The sequence below is a fragment of the Saimiri boliviensis genome, chromosome 8 (genome assembly GCF_048565385.1).
Source record: "Saimiri boliviensis isolate mSaiBol1 chromosome 8, mSaiBol1.pri, whole genome shotgun sequence".
In the NCBI taxonomy this organism is placed as follows: Eukaryota; Metazoa; Chordata; class Mammalia; order Primates; family Cebidae; genus Saimiri; species Saimiri boliviensis.
The window spans coordinates 11,018,909-11,032,533 of record NC_133456.1 but is presented as its reverse complement, the minus strand read 5'-3'; the positions used below and the strand labels follow the sequence as shown (position 1 = coordinate 11,032,533).

The 13,625-nt window shown below is 52.5% G+C and overlaps 1 protein-coding gene across 3 annotated transcripts in view; it reads left to right on the top strand.

The window, feature by feature from the left end:
* MAPKAPK3 (MAPK activated protein kinase 3) overlaps positions 1-11,272 on the top strand; it is a 37,945-nt gene extending 26,673 nt beyond the window's left edge. For all 3 annotated transcript variants that reach the window (XM_010347099.2, XM_003936617.3, XM_074403781.1), the window contains 5 exons: positions 917-992; positions 1,342-1,466; positions 1,949-2,034; positions 2,331-2,411; positions 3,125-11,272. In XM_010347099.2, coding sequence (XP_010345401.1) covers positions 917-992; positions 1,342-1,466; positions 1,949-2,034; positions 2,331-2,411; positions 3,125-3,277 — 521 coding nt within the window. In that variant the 3' untranslated portion in view covers positions 3,278-11,272. The remainder of the gene's footprint in view (positions 1-916; positions 993-1,341; positions 1,467-1,948; positions 2,035-2,330; positions 2,412-3,124) is intronic.
* Positions 11,273-13,625: the final 2,353 nt, after the last annotated feature.

Genomic DNA, 13,625 nt, shown 5'->3' with positions numbered 1-13,625 from the left:
ACATCACAGCAGCTCTAAATATATATGTGATAAAAGGCTGCCATCAGCTCGGGACGGAGCCCAACTGCGGTTGTTTTTCTCTAGTTTTTGTCTTCCTAGGATTCATATTCAGAAAGTGGGCAGGCATTTCTTCCTACATTGGAGGGACAAAGGGTACCTGCCTTGTGAGAGAGGGTCACTTAAGCCAGAGCTTGGAAGTGTGCACATACTCATGCTTCCTGGAAAAGTTCCCTGCCCTTCTGCAAGTGGGCAACCCCCAGATCTGAAAAAGCTCCTTGCCAAAACTGCCCCCTAACCTGAGACTGGGGTGATGACAAAGGGCTTTTCTCCCTTAGAACAGGTCTTCCTAGAGGGCTACTGCAGGGGTGGGAAGCTCCCTGAGACAGTTTAAATGGCACTCTGTTAACCAGGATGTGTTTTGCGGTATTTTAACTTAGAAATCGTCTAGCCTACTCAACCTCATTGCACAGGAAGACAAAGGCCCCATGGATTGGTAGCCAAGCCAATGATGGAATGCAGAGCCCTGCCCCTGGTTCCTCCTTGCCTGTCACCTAGGCTGTGCATTCAGGGAGGCAAGAAACATGGAACAGCTGGTAGACCAAGGCCCTCTCACCTACAGCAGTTTCCCATCAAGCCCAGACTGGCCTTCTCTTCTCTCACCAAGGTTGAGACTGGCAGAGGGGCTCAGGCCCAGGGGAGCTGGGGGTATGTCTGAAAGTGATTGGTTTTTTCTGGGAGCTTTCTCCTCCTACAACTTCACACCCATGCTGCCTTCCCAAAAGGTGCCAGACGCCAGTCGGCTCTGCCCTACTTCCCAACCCAGGCACCTCTTCCCCACCTTGCCCAGGCTTCAGGCTCCTGCCTGGGCTCCAAGACCCTTGAGGCTGAAAGCCCTGCTGTCCCTCTGCCCTGGCAGCCCCTGAGGTCCTGGGTCCAGAGAAGTATGACAAGTCGTGTGACATGTGGTCCCTGGGTGTCATCATGTATATCCTGTGAGTACCTTCCTCACCCCATGCCTCCATCTCCTGCCCTCACCCCCACTTTGAGCCCTCAGGACCACTTCTGTCCCGTACCCCTATGTCCTTGGTGAAGGGCTTGTATGTGTCACTCCTCATGCAGGCTGCCCTTCCCTTTTGGTCATGGGATACCACTCCTTCAGGTGCCTGAGGGTCTCCCCATGCCAAGGGCGGATGGCATTCCTGGGATGTGCCTGGGAGTCTGGCGGGCTGTATTGCCATGGTGTCTGGTTGCCCCTCTCCCCAGTCAGGAGCTTTTGAGGGGAAATGGGTTCACCCTGGCACTGCCCCCACCCTATGCCAAATGACTTCCCCCTTCCCCCAGCCTTTGTGGCTTCCCACCCTTCTACTCCAACACGGGCCAAGCCATCTCCCCAGGGATGAAGAGGAGGATCCGCCTGGGCCAGTATGGCTTCCCCAATCCTGAGTGGTCAGAGGTGTCTGAGGATGGTGAGTGAACCTCTCTGCCCTGGCCTGCCTCACCTGGCCCCTGTGGCTTTCATTCTGGGAAATCTTTGGTGTCAAACTGACCTGTGTTGAAATCCTGGCTCCCCCTCTTCCCAGCTATGGCACCCTAGGCAAGTCCCCCAAGCTTCTTGAGCCTCAATTTCTACATCTGCCAAACAGGCTCAAAACTTGCCTCCTTAAAATTCTTTCTGATTCCTACTCCTCATTCATAATATCCCCTCTGAGGACTACAAACAAGGCTCTCCTGTATGAGTTATCTACTGCTGCTTAACAAATTATCCTGAACACTTAGTGCTTTAAAACAAGAAATAGCTGTTAGCTCACTATTTCTGTGGGTTGGGAATTTGGGAGCACATGCGGCCCTTGTCCCAGCAGAGCATGCAGCCTGTGGGGAAGGGTGGGGGACCGGCTCTGAGGAACTCTGCAACCTCACCGCTCCCCTCTCTTTCCCTTGGCCTCCCTAGCCAAGCAGCTGATCCGCCTCCTGCTGAAGACAGACCCCACAGAGAGGCTGACCATCACTCAGTTCATGAACCATCCCTGGATCAACGTGAGCCCCTCCTCCTCCCACAGCAGGCAGGGTGTCCAGCAGGATTGGGGCTGCGGGGCAAGAGGGTAGTGGCTCTGCCTTGAGGCCTTGGTACAGGGTTGGAATGGGCCCATGCACACAGGTAGATAGTAGGGCCTCACCTACAACCTGGCTTTGCCACTGCCCCAATGAGGCTTCTTCCCTGCTCTGAGCCTTAGTTTTCCCATATGAGACTGGGAGAAGGGGTGGAGTAGGGGAAGCCAGTGCTGTCCCAGGTGCCTCCAGTTTCTAATCTATGGGCGCGGGACTCCTTCCAGCAATCGATGGTGGTGCCACAGACTCCACTCCACACGGCCCGAGTGCTGCAGGAGGACAAAGATCATTGGGATGAAGTCAAGGTGGGTGGGCTCCGCCTCAGTCTCTGTCTCTCACTGCAGGTTCCAAGATTTTGGCAAAAGGGACTTCAGGGTGGTGGCTACCCAGGGTCTGGGGTCTTTGGGCCCTTTCTTTGCCTGGAGCACGGGGTGTCAGTGACTGTCGCAGTGGTCTAATCTCTGGAGTGCCTCACATGGCACTCCAAGGATTGGGCCACACTACTCCATTCAGTGTGCTGCTCCTGGCTCAATTCCTCAATGAATGGGGCTTTGGTACCAAGCTTGGATGACAACCTCATAACCAACAACATTTGGGAGGGTGGTCAGCCTGGTTTTAGACCCAGCAGAGGCCATGTTTGAACACATGGGGTAGCAGCTCCAGCAGTACAGTCTCCAGGCCCCAGTGCGCTGCTCACCCAGCGAGATGGCATTCGCTGCAGGTCTAGTGGTTCTGTGGTGGAATTGGTTTAGTTCACTATCCCACTTACCCTTGGTGTGGTCCCAGGGAGTCACTATCCTTTTGTGCCTTAGTGAATAAGCTCAGTGTCTACCACAGAGGACTACAGTGAGGATCATGTGATGCAAACAGCTTGTCCCAGTGCTGGACACACAGCGAGCACAGAGGCAGCACAGCCTGTCACTGATATTGTTAAGAGGCTGCCCAGGCAGGGGGTGATAACTCCAAAGATCAGTACATCCTGATCTCTTAGTGCCCCCCCCATCCTGTCTATCCCCAGGAGGAGATGACCAGTGCTTTGGCCACTATGCGGGTAGACTACGACCAGGTGAAGATCAAGGACCTGAAGACCTCTAACAACCGGCTCCTCAACAAGAGGAGAAAAAAGCAGGCAGGCAGCTCCTCTGCCACACAAGGCTGCAACAACCAGTAGCTCATGGGGACTTGGAGGAGCCAGGCCTCTGAGCCTGCATGGCAGACTGGAGTGTGCTGAGGCCCTGGTCAGGAGGGCCCAGGGTCATTCTTTTAACAAAAGGATTGTGTTTTAATTTGTCACTTGGAACTTCAGGATGGAGGACCTTGACCCTAAACCTCCTTCAGATCTCTGGCCCAGGCTCAAGCCCTAGAGAGGGGCAGGGCCTATGGCCTGGAAGCTGCCTGCTGCCACAGCAGCACCTTTAGCCAGGGTGGCCTGAGTGAGGCCTCTGTGCTGTCTTGCCCTGGTACATGGCCTTAGCCTTCTAGGCCACTGGGAGCTGTGGCTGAGCTTCCCATCTTCCATGTCTTCCACGGAGACATCCTCCTGTGGGGTGGGCAGATGGGCCTGGCCTTAAGAAAGGCATTGGCCATTGGTTGCCATGGTGACCAGGGACCACATGCTGTCTGTAAATGCTGAGTGAGTGAGTAAGGGAGGAGGGGCAATCCAAGGTTCACCTCTGCCTTCTTGGGGAGGCTGGTTTCTCGCACACTGGCTGTCCCCTCAGTCTCACTCCTCCTTGGGCTCCCTCAGGCTGCAGGGTCCAGTCTGCCTGCCTCCCTGGGCAGTCCAGCCCTGCCTTGCAGGAGCCCCAGCCCGCAGGGCACTCAGCGCTCTCCCCTGAGGGAATCCCTGGGCCTCACCATCCCGTCACTACTCCTTATCCCAAAGGGTGGCTTTTCATCTCAACTTAAGGTGAGGGATATTTTTAACCTTTTTCCACTTTGGAAAATGTCACTGTGACAAAAGCCAGTATACTTCCCCTGCACCCATCTGCTCACCAGATCTCAGGCAGGAAAGCCCCTTTCTGTTGATGTCAGGGGCTACATTTGGTGTACTTGTGTGAAAGTGACTGATTGGGAGCAGGATTAAAGAGGCTTCCCATTAACCTGAGGTCTCTTTCTTTACTCTGGGTCAGACCTGAGGTTGGGGAAGGTGACTGAGCCCTGCTCAGAAGGTCTGGTCCTGGCTTGGGCCTAAGTCGGGGCAGAGACACCTGCCTGGCTGATCGAGGCTTACCCAGCCCCACCCCATTGTGGAAGCCTCAGGGTGCCAAGTGCCTAATACTGCCTGACAAGTGCCTGAAACCCACCCTTGTTCCTTCCTGGCCGCTGTCTCACTGGCTGGGAAACCCTAGACCATGTCAGATAGGACAACACTGCTGGGTTTTACATCCAGACCATAATAAACACCATTTCATCATTTCCTCCTGGCTCCTGGGTTTACTCTTTGTCTACAGGGGTGGACAAAAGTGGCCCAAGGGCAGCTTCTCACACTCCCTAGTGATTTCACCCCAGTTGGAGGGGGTGCCTCAGGCCTGGTAAACATGCCATGCTAATTCCAAGGCCACTGAGTCCTTGCTAGGCATAGAAAGGTCAGAGGAGCTGAGGGATGGCAGCTGCCACATACCTCCCAGCTCTGTGCCGCCCCTGTGCAGTGTGTGTGACACCTACCCCCAGCCCTGTGTGTGCCAGTGTCTGCCCACAGTGGCCACCCCCAGCTGTGTGCCAGCCTGCTGAAGGGCGGGCAGAGTGCCTGCTGCAGCACTGAGCTATTTTCAGAAGCTGCCAGATTTCATTTGGCAGTGAGAATATCGAGGAGGGGAGGGGGTGGGATGCTGCAAGACTGTCTTTTGACTACTCTAGTAACGGAGCACTCTCACCCCTTAGGAGCCCTTGCGGGCAGCCTCAAGGAGGGCTCTAACTGGCATTTCTCCCCCAGCTCCTATCTTGAAACCTCCCAGTTTTCCAAGAGCTCATCTGCTGCCTGCAGTGCTGGCTCCTCCGCCCCTCTTTCCTCAGGGTGTGGGGGAGGGTGCAGAGATGCTGGAAGGCAGGGGACAGGCAAACAGGCTTGAGATGTTCTGCTGCTTCCCAGCCTGGTGACCTTGGGCAGCTTTCTTGGCTTCAGTTTCCTCAGCTGTGTCCTAGTGATGATAGTGCCCATCTCGGGGAGTCATGTGGGGGATCTGAGCAGATGATGTGTGTGAAATACTTAGTAAGGTGCCAGTGTACGGCTTGTGCCCCACAACCATTAGCTACTCCAACATCCTTAGCCATCAGGAAGGGGAGAACTATCTAGACTTACATCTAGAGTATCTAGAAGCCTCTAGAGGTAAAAGCAGCCCCAAATCTACCTCAGAAACTTTCCATCCAGAAACTCATGCCTTCCTCACCCATGGGGTTTTATTTCCAAGGGCCTGCTCCCTAGAGCAACATCATATGGGCCTCCTGGGCTTCAGTTCCAGTCCTGGGCTTCCAGGAGGGTGACCAGATAAATTCAAGAGACCCCATGGAGCTTGTGGTCCAGCCTAGCTTTCCTAGTGTACTCCATATCTGGAGGAATGCTGGCCAGACACAAAGGTAGATGTAGGCTGTCTAGTCACATAGCTGTGGAAGCAGAGATGGCCTCCCTTGCTTGGCTGCCAAGCATCCAGTACCTGAGAGCTGTGCTGGGTACAAGGAAGGCTACAGTGAGTGCTTCAGACAGGGGGCTCACCTCAAGGTGTTTACATTCATGAGGGAGAAGGTAAAGACATAACACGTTGAAAATGTTGAATCAAGGTCTTGATGTGGTCTGTGAAGGAAGAACATGGCTCCAGGAGAAGGAGGTGTCACAGGACAGTTTAAGTCAGAGAGAATGTGTGCATCCCAGTGCTGAGAAGGATGCCTGATAGGTTACAGGGTTGCAGGCAGAAGTACAGGAGCAGGGCCTTGGGAACAGAGGGATTCCATGCTCTAGGACTCCATCTGCCATTTGTCTCTGCCAGTCTGTGCTTCTCCCTGGGGCTGGCCTTGATCCTCTGCCTGCACTGGCCATTTTTTTTTTTTTTCCTTCCTTCTCCACAAGTAAAACCAGAATGGCAGAAGTCCTAGCTGGGGAGGTCATCTGCACAGGTATCCACATGTTAGTTTCAGGGGAAGATTCTCATTGGTCACATTTGGCCCCTTGCTGTTGTGGAGGAGGGGGTAAAGCCCTTCCTGTAACTAGGTGGGGGTGCTCCAGAGGCAGTTAGCAGAGGAACAAATGGAAGGATTGCCCCATTATCTCCCACATCTGTTTGGCCACTTCCCAAGAGCTCATGGGGAGCCTGGTACACCGGCAAGCCCAGCCCAGGGCCTGGCTCCATGATCTCCAGCATCAGGTGTTGCTCTTACAAGCCGGGACTGGAAGGCTGGATGCCTGACCAAGTCACACTTTTTTGAGGCCTCAGTGTGGCTGTCTGTGAAATGGGAGCAAATCTCTGACAATCAGCTAGATTTAGGTGAGCTAAGAAGCCAAGTGGCCCCTTGTTCTCATCAGCAAGTCCAGACACAGGCATTTGCACGAGCTCTATGATAGCTTTCCTGGCAGTTTTTGGTAAAGAATTTCCTAAGAAGCTACTTGGGAGGCCGAGGCAGGATAGCTTGAGCTCAGGAGCTCGAAGTTATAGTGAGCCATGATTGTGCCAATGCATTCCAGTCTGGGCAACAGAGCAAGATTCAGTCTCTTAAAAAAAAAAAAAAAGGCCGGGTGCAGTGGCTCATACCTGAAATCCCAGCACTTTGGGAGGCCAAGATGGGCAGATCATGAGGTCAAAGGATTGAGACCATCCTGGCCAACATTGTGAAACCCTGTCTCTACTCAAAATACAAAAATTAGCTGGGCATGGTGGCACATGACTGTAGTCCCAACTACTCGGGAGGCTTAGGTAGGAGAATCCCTTGAACCTGGGAGGCAGAGGTTGCAGTGAGTCAAGATCATGCCACTGCACTCCAGCCTGGGCAACAGAGTGAGACTCCATCTCAAAAAAAAAAAAAAAAAAATTCCATGAAACATATATACACGTGTGTGTGTGTGTGTGTGTGTGTGTGTGTGTGTGTGTGTGTGTGTCTGTGAGACATCTCTTCCCAGTGATGTTTCCCCTGACCTGGCCAACAGCCCTGATTCTGTCTGCCAAACCTGATGCTGGCTGGCTTCCAACAACCTGGCTCATTGCTATTCTACACCAGCCCCTCTCTGCCCTCAATTCAGCCTCTCCACTGCCGTGTCACAATTGAGCCTCAAAATGCAGCCTGCTGCAGCCTCTGCAGGCGTCTCAGTGCTTCCAAGCCTGCTTGAAACTTACTTTCTGGCTGGCATGGGGATGGGGGAGATAGGCCATGTGTGGCTGTTTCCAGACCTAGCTGCCTTGGGCCTGACTGATTTGGGCCTGACTGCTTTGGGCCGAACCTTTGCATCCCTAGTGTGTTCTCACAGCTGCCCACAAGCCCGGCAGGGTAAAATTCTTCCTTTCGTCCTGCTGAGCAGCCAGCATACTTAACTAGCAGGCAGGCAAGGGTCTGGCAAGCCCACCTCCCCTGCTGTGTGTGGGATGGAGTGGGGTGTCTAGAGCCAGGAGACCTGAGCTTGGTTTATATGAAGCCTTGAGCAAGGCAGTTATTATTTGTACAGTTGCCCATTAGTAAAATGAAACACTGAATTAACAGGACCAGATTATTCCAGCACCCTTGACAGAGATTATCACTGTGAGCTGATGGATTGCGAGGAATGCTCTATGTTCCCGGTGGATCATGCATTTTTCCAGATCTCAGGTTTCTTACCTGTTAGAGTGATTCTCATAAGGATGGGGCAGGGCTGCAGTGAAGACAGAGAAGGGTGGCCGAGCCCAAAGGCCTTGGTCACCAGCACAGCGCAAGTGTCTGCTAGGTGATGCACTAAGCTGCTCGGTGCTCTGCCAGTTCTACCTCCTCTGTGTCCCCTGACCAGGAGGAGAAGGCAGCTGGTGACTCAAGGGAACCAGTTCCCTGGGGCTCAGAGGAGCTGGCAGAGAGGTTAATTGGGGTGTGGGGCCACCTGCTGGTCACCTGAGTAAGCATTCAGTGGACACCTACTGTGTGTCACAGCCTGAAGGAGCTGTGGGGCAGGGGAGAGACTGCAGCATTAAAATTAATAGCTGACATTTATTGAGTGCCTACTATGTGCCAGGACTGTGCTAGGATTTTACATGGATCATCTCACTTAGTCCTCACATTCTCATCTTACAGATAGAGAAACTGAGTCCCAAGCTCTTAGCTGCTGCTCTGTGCACTAGAGGAGGTCAAAGGAAGGAAATGCTATTTTTGGCTGAGGGCAATCACAGAAGACTTCCAGTAGATTGACAATGTGAATTCAAAGGGAAAGCCAGATTTTGATAGTCAAACATTAAGGAATTTAGCTGGTAGGTACATGGGGAGGCAAGGCATTTTGTGTGAAGAATGGAGAACAAGTCTGTTTACTGGGTGAGAGGCAGCCATGGCACAGGGGTCTCTCATTTCCCCATCTCCTCCTGTAGGAAGTCAGAGTGGGTGCTCACGGATGAGACAGTGGGCCCCTGGTAACAGCTCCTCCCTCTTAGAGCCCCCAGGGTTCTCCCATGGGTGGTGCATTCCCCCTCGACATGTGCTCCTCTCCCTCCTCTGGAGATAGACCCAGCCAATGTGTCAATCTCTCCATCTCCTCTTACTGCTGTAGCATTTCTGGTTGACTTAAGGGTTGGCTGTCAGAATCGGGGCCAGATCTTTTCACACTGGACTTCCTGAACCGCCCAGGATTTGGTGAAGGAGTCCTAGGGCCCTCCATTTTGGCTTCCAGTGCACTGTTTTATAGATTGGTGTCCTGAGATTTAATTTGAACAAGTTTACATGCATTTAAAAAAAGTTTATGGAGCACTGAACTAGACATTAACAAAGTTGATCTCAAATTTTTCAAGGCAGGTGTTATGATCCCCATTTTACAGATGGGAAATCAAGGCTCAGAGTAGCTAAGTGGCTGGCCAAGGTTTATTGCTGGTGAGGACAGGAGGCAGGGCTCTGACATGGCAAAATGGCTATAAGGTTGTCCTTTCTCCCACCGTTCCTGCCCTTAGAGAGTCCATACTCCATGGACACAGGCATCTGTCAGCATTGTCTGGTGGGCCTCAACTGGTGCTAACAAGGGGAGCGGAGATGACTGGATGCTTCTGGCTGTCTTAGGCAGGCTTGCTTTCCCTTTCTGGAGAGTTCACTATGGACAGAGAAAGTTGGGACAAAGAGTGGGTGGTGGGACCGAAGCACTGGGAAACCTGCCTCAGCCTATAAACCCTGCCCCTGTGTAGAGGCTGTGTGGATAAAGCAGATGACACCCCCATTCCCATTCCTTACCTTGATCTGTGTTCACAGCAAGCCAGGGGGTAATCAACTCTCAGACCTGGCAGAGATGCTCTGTGTGGGAATGAGGCAGGCCCCTCAGCCACCTCTTGAAGCAGCACCCCAGTGTGGGGACTCTCCCCAGCCCAGCCTCCCTTCCAGGTGATGAGACCTTGACTCATGGGTCATGTTTCCCCATGCGGGCTACTAGGGCTGGATGGAGGGTTTCAGGGCCCACTGAAAAGGCCCAGGTGAGTGAGGGACTGGGCTCTTAGCTCTGGGTCTGGCCTGTTTGAGTCATGCCTTGGAGCTCATGTTTTAACACCTAGTGTGTGCCAGACATATCTTGTACTTGATTTTGTTTACTTTTCTGTTCTTCCAGTAGTCCTCCCAGACAGAGGTTATGCCCATTTTGCAGATGAAGTCACTGAAATTTGAATGGTAACAGGAGAAACGTCCCAGGTTTCTATGAGTGGTGTGTGGCAGGACCAGGGTCTGAGGCCAGGGCATGGAACTTCACAATCCCCTTCCTAATGGGAAGGCTGTTCCTGCCCAAAGAGTTCCAATGTTATCTGACCTGTTCCCTAATCTGGTCTACCTGGAGCTGTCACAAACCCATTCCTCCTCTACCCTGATTTTCTATCCCCCTGGATGCCAGAGGAAGGATTCTTGGGGGTGACCTTCCATGACCTCTGGCCCCTGAACTTGGACAAGGAGTGCCTGGCACCTCTCAGGATGCTTTAAAGTTGGAGTGCTTCCCTGCAGAGGAGACAGATGTTGATCTGAGTCACACAGCTTGGGATCCCCTCCTGACTCCATTCTGTGACCTTGGACAACTCCCTTAATCTCTCTGAGCCCATTTCCTCGTTAGAGCATAGAGATACAGCAATGCCTGCCCCCAGACTGTGAGAGACTGGGAGAGGTAAAGCACGACAGTCTGCTGAGCTCCCAGCATGTCATAGGTCCTGAAAAAAATTCACCTTACATATGAGACCGTATGGTGCGTAATGGTGTTCAAGGAAGTATTGAGTCACAGGTTAAAGCCTTCAGAAAGGAGGCTGACTTCCTGGGAGCAGTCAGAGCTCCTGTCTAACTGAGCCACCCACCTGCCCTTGAGGCCTCTCTCTCTCTCTCTGAAGGTTCCTGCCAGGCCAGGGCCTAGTAGGCTGTGTGGTGGGGCTGGCCAGGGCTGCTATGAAAGACAGGTGAAGCAGGGGAGGCTCTGCTCAGTGGCATCAGACAGATCCAGAGAACCCCTCCTTACAGGGTCAGGAAGGGAACCAGAGACTGCGGGGCACCATACCAGCCGGTGAGAGGATGGACTGGCCCAGCATGCCTCCTGTGGGCAGGCGTCCCTGTGCTGTTAGCTGAGCCAAGTTAAGCAGACAGGACTCCTACAATGATGGAGCCTACAGCCAAACAGTGAGGTGACAGACAGGGACAGAAGGGTCAGGGGGAGGGTCTCTGAGAAGGGGACACTCAGCCAAAGATGAATTACAAGTAGTTAGTTATAAAAAAAAAAGAGAGACCAGGCTGGGTGGCTCCCCCCTGTAATCCCCTCCTTTGGGAGGCTGAGGTGGGCAAATCACCTGAGGTTGGGAGTTTAAGATCAGCCTGGCCAACTTGGTGAAACCTGTCTCTACTAAAAATACAAAAATCAGTCAGATATGGTGGCGGGCGCCTGTAATCCCGGCTACTCTGGAGGCTGAGGCAGGAGAATCACTTCAACCTGGGAGGCAGAGGTTGTAGTAAGCTGAGATCGTACCACTGCACTCCAGCCTGGGTGAAAGAGTGACACCCTGTCACACACACACACACACACACACACACACACAAAAAAAAAAAAAAAAAAAAAAAAAAAGGAAAAGAGAGGACAGGCATCCCAGGCAGCGAGACTAACAGGTGCAAAGGCCTTATAGCAGAAAAGCCTCTGAGACTCTGAAGAGCAGAAAAGAGCACAGTATAGAGAGTGCTGATCTGGTCCAGCCTCCCCTGGACAGAAGTGGGCATGTGGACACCCTTATTGGACCCAAGAAAGTAAAGGTTTTTGGAGGCACCTTTCTCTAGGTCCTGCCACTGACCACCCAGAACAGAATGAGTCCAGGGCTCAGGATGGATCAGACATATTTGAATCAGCCCCAACCTGGCCCTTGACTTTACATACAGAGCACTAGCTTCTAAGATGGCTTTGATATCTAATTGCTGACAATAAATTAAACCCACAAAACTGAGGATGCAAAGGTCACTGGGGCTGTCAACATCAGCAAAGCCAGTGGCTGTGTCTGTCTTCACACCAAGATGCAATAAGATACAACTCACCTCTGGAGATAGATTACATAGAGATAGGGCCCTTCCCTTTGGGCCTGGAAGAGAGAGGGTCGATTCCTGTTAGTGAGTTCCTGTAACTAAGCTTGATATTATCACAATTATATGAATACTTGGAAGGGAGATCCTGGAGTAGGGGTGAGCAGAGATTTTTCAGCCATAGTCATACCCTCTAATCTCAGTCAGCAAGAGACAAGCCCCTCCTTCCTCTAGCCCATGAGTCAATGCAGGCTAGGAGCCTGGGCAAGGAGCACTGCCAAGGGATGAGGGGAACCTCAAGGTGTTCGTCGTGGGACAGCCATCCTCCTCCTATACCCACCTTTCCCGGCCTGCCCTGAGAAGGTTATCTTCCTTCTGTTGCTCTAGAAGTTAGGTGAGTTTCCTGGGAGAGTTAGTTCCATGGAGTAAATACTTCCCACCTGAAGCTGGGAGGGCTGCCTGGAGGAGGTTAGGATGCTGTGCATGTGTGAGAGAGGTATAGGGAAGGAAGAGGCAGCCAGTTTTCATGCCCTGGGGGGAAGATAGTCAGAGGTCAGCTGAATTGTCCGAGGGTGCCCAGAAGGTTAGTAGCTGGAGCTATGAACAAAAGAAGGCTCCCTGGAGATAGTCTGAAATGTAGGAGAAGAGGAAGATGGCATTGGGACTGGAGGGACTTAGAAGAGCTTGTAGGTCTAGCTTCAGGACTTCCAATGTTTCCTCCTTAGAGTCCGATTACCCTTAGAAAAGGGTGGTACCTCTTGGGCCTCTGCACTTTCTTGCCTCCATGTTTGTCTTCTTGGACAGGCCAAACCCCATCCTTCAAGGAGAGAAGTGGATCCAGGAGAAATAAAAGTTGACACAGGTATGGTTCAAAAACAGCTTGAGAGCTGGAATGGACAAGAGCTTCTAAATAGACTCCAAGAAGGTCAGAGCTAGAAAGTACCATTTGATCCTCATTTTATAAGTGAGAAAACTGGGGCTCAGAAGCCAGTTACCCAGCCTAGATTGTCTCACCCAACATGTGCAGCCCGGTGAGGGGCTATCCACTGGCTGGGCCACCTTGCCTTCCCCAGCCTTAGAGTTCCCTTTCAGGTCTTTCCGGCTCTCACCTTCTCCTGTGGAGCTCTTTTCCATTTTTACTTATTCCTGAAGAGGACTTTATTAGTGATTGTTTTTGTGGCATCCATAGCTCTTAATTAGGCTTCCTTGAGCCTCCTTTCCAGAAGGCTTTGAGTGAAAAAAGCATCAGTATTTGGCAATGGGATCGGTGTAAGGGGCCCTGCCCATAGCCTAGAGAGAAGGACAGATGTGCAGGGAGGCTGGTGCTGAATTACTGGGTCTTAGAGAGCCTGGAGGCCTGAAGAGGGGTTTTCAGACCCCATCCCATGCCGATTCTGCTGGAACCCTGAGGCCCTTCAAGCCTGAGACCCCTGGCTCCTGGCTGGCTGCTGATGTCCCCCTCCCTACCAGTCTCAGGACTACAACTGCCCAAAGGCTGGACACACACAGGGATTTCCTGGCTGCATCCTGTGGATGGGTGGGGCTGTGGAAATGTTGGAAGCCATGGCCTGAGTTCAAGTCCCTACTCTCTGGCTTGAAATGCAGCCACTGACTATAGGCTCTTCAGCATAAGGATGTCTTTCAGAGAATCAGGGCTATGAAGATCATGAGAGGAGAGTGGTAGTTTTGCTCGGCCTTGGGACTTGAGGTGGGTTTGGAAGGAAGATGGAAGGTCAAAGGAGAGAGGGCACAGCATGGCTTGGGAATGCTCTTGCTGATTTGGGTGTGGAGAGTGTGGCTAGGAAAGGGCAGGGCATCTCTTAAGCTGTAAGTGCCCAGCCTGGGGTGGAAACACA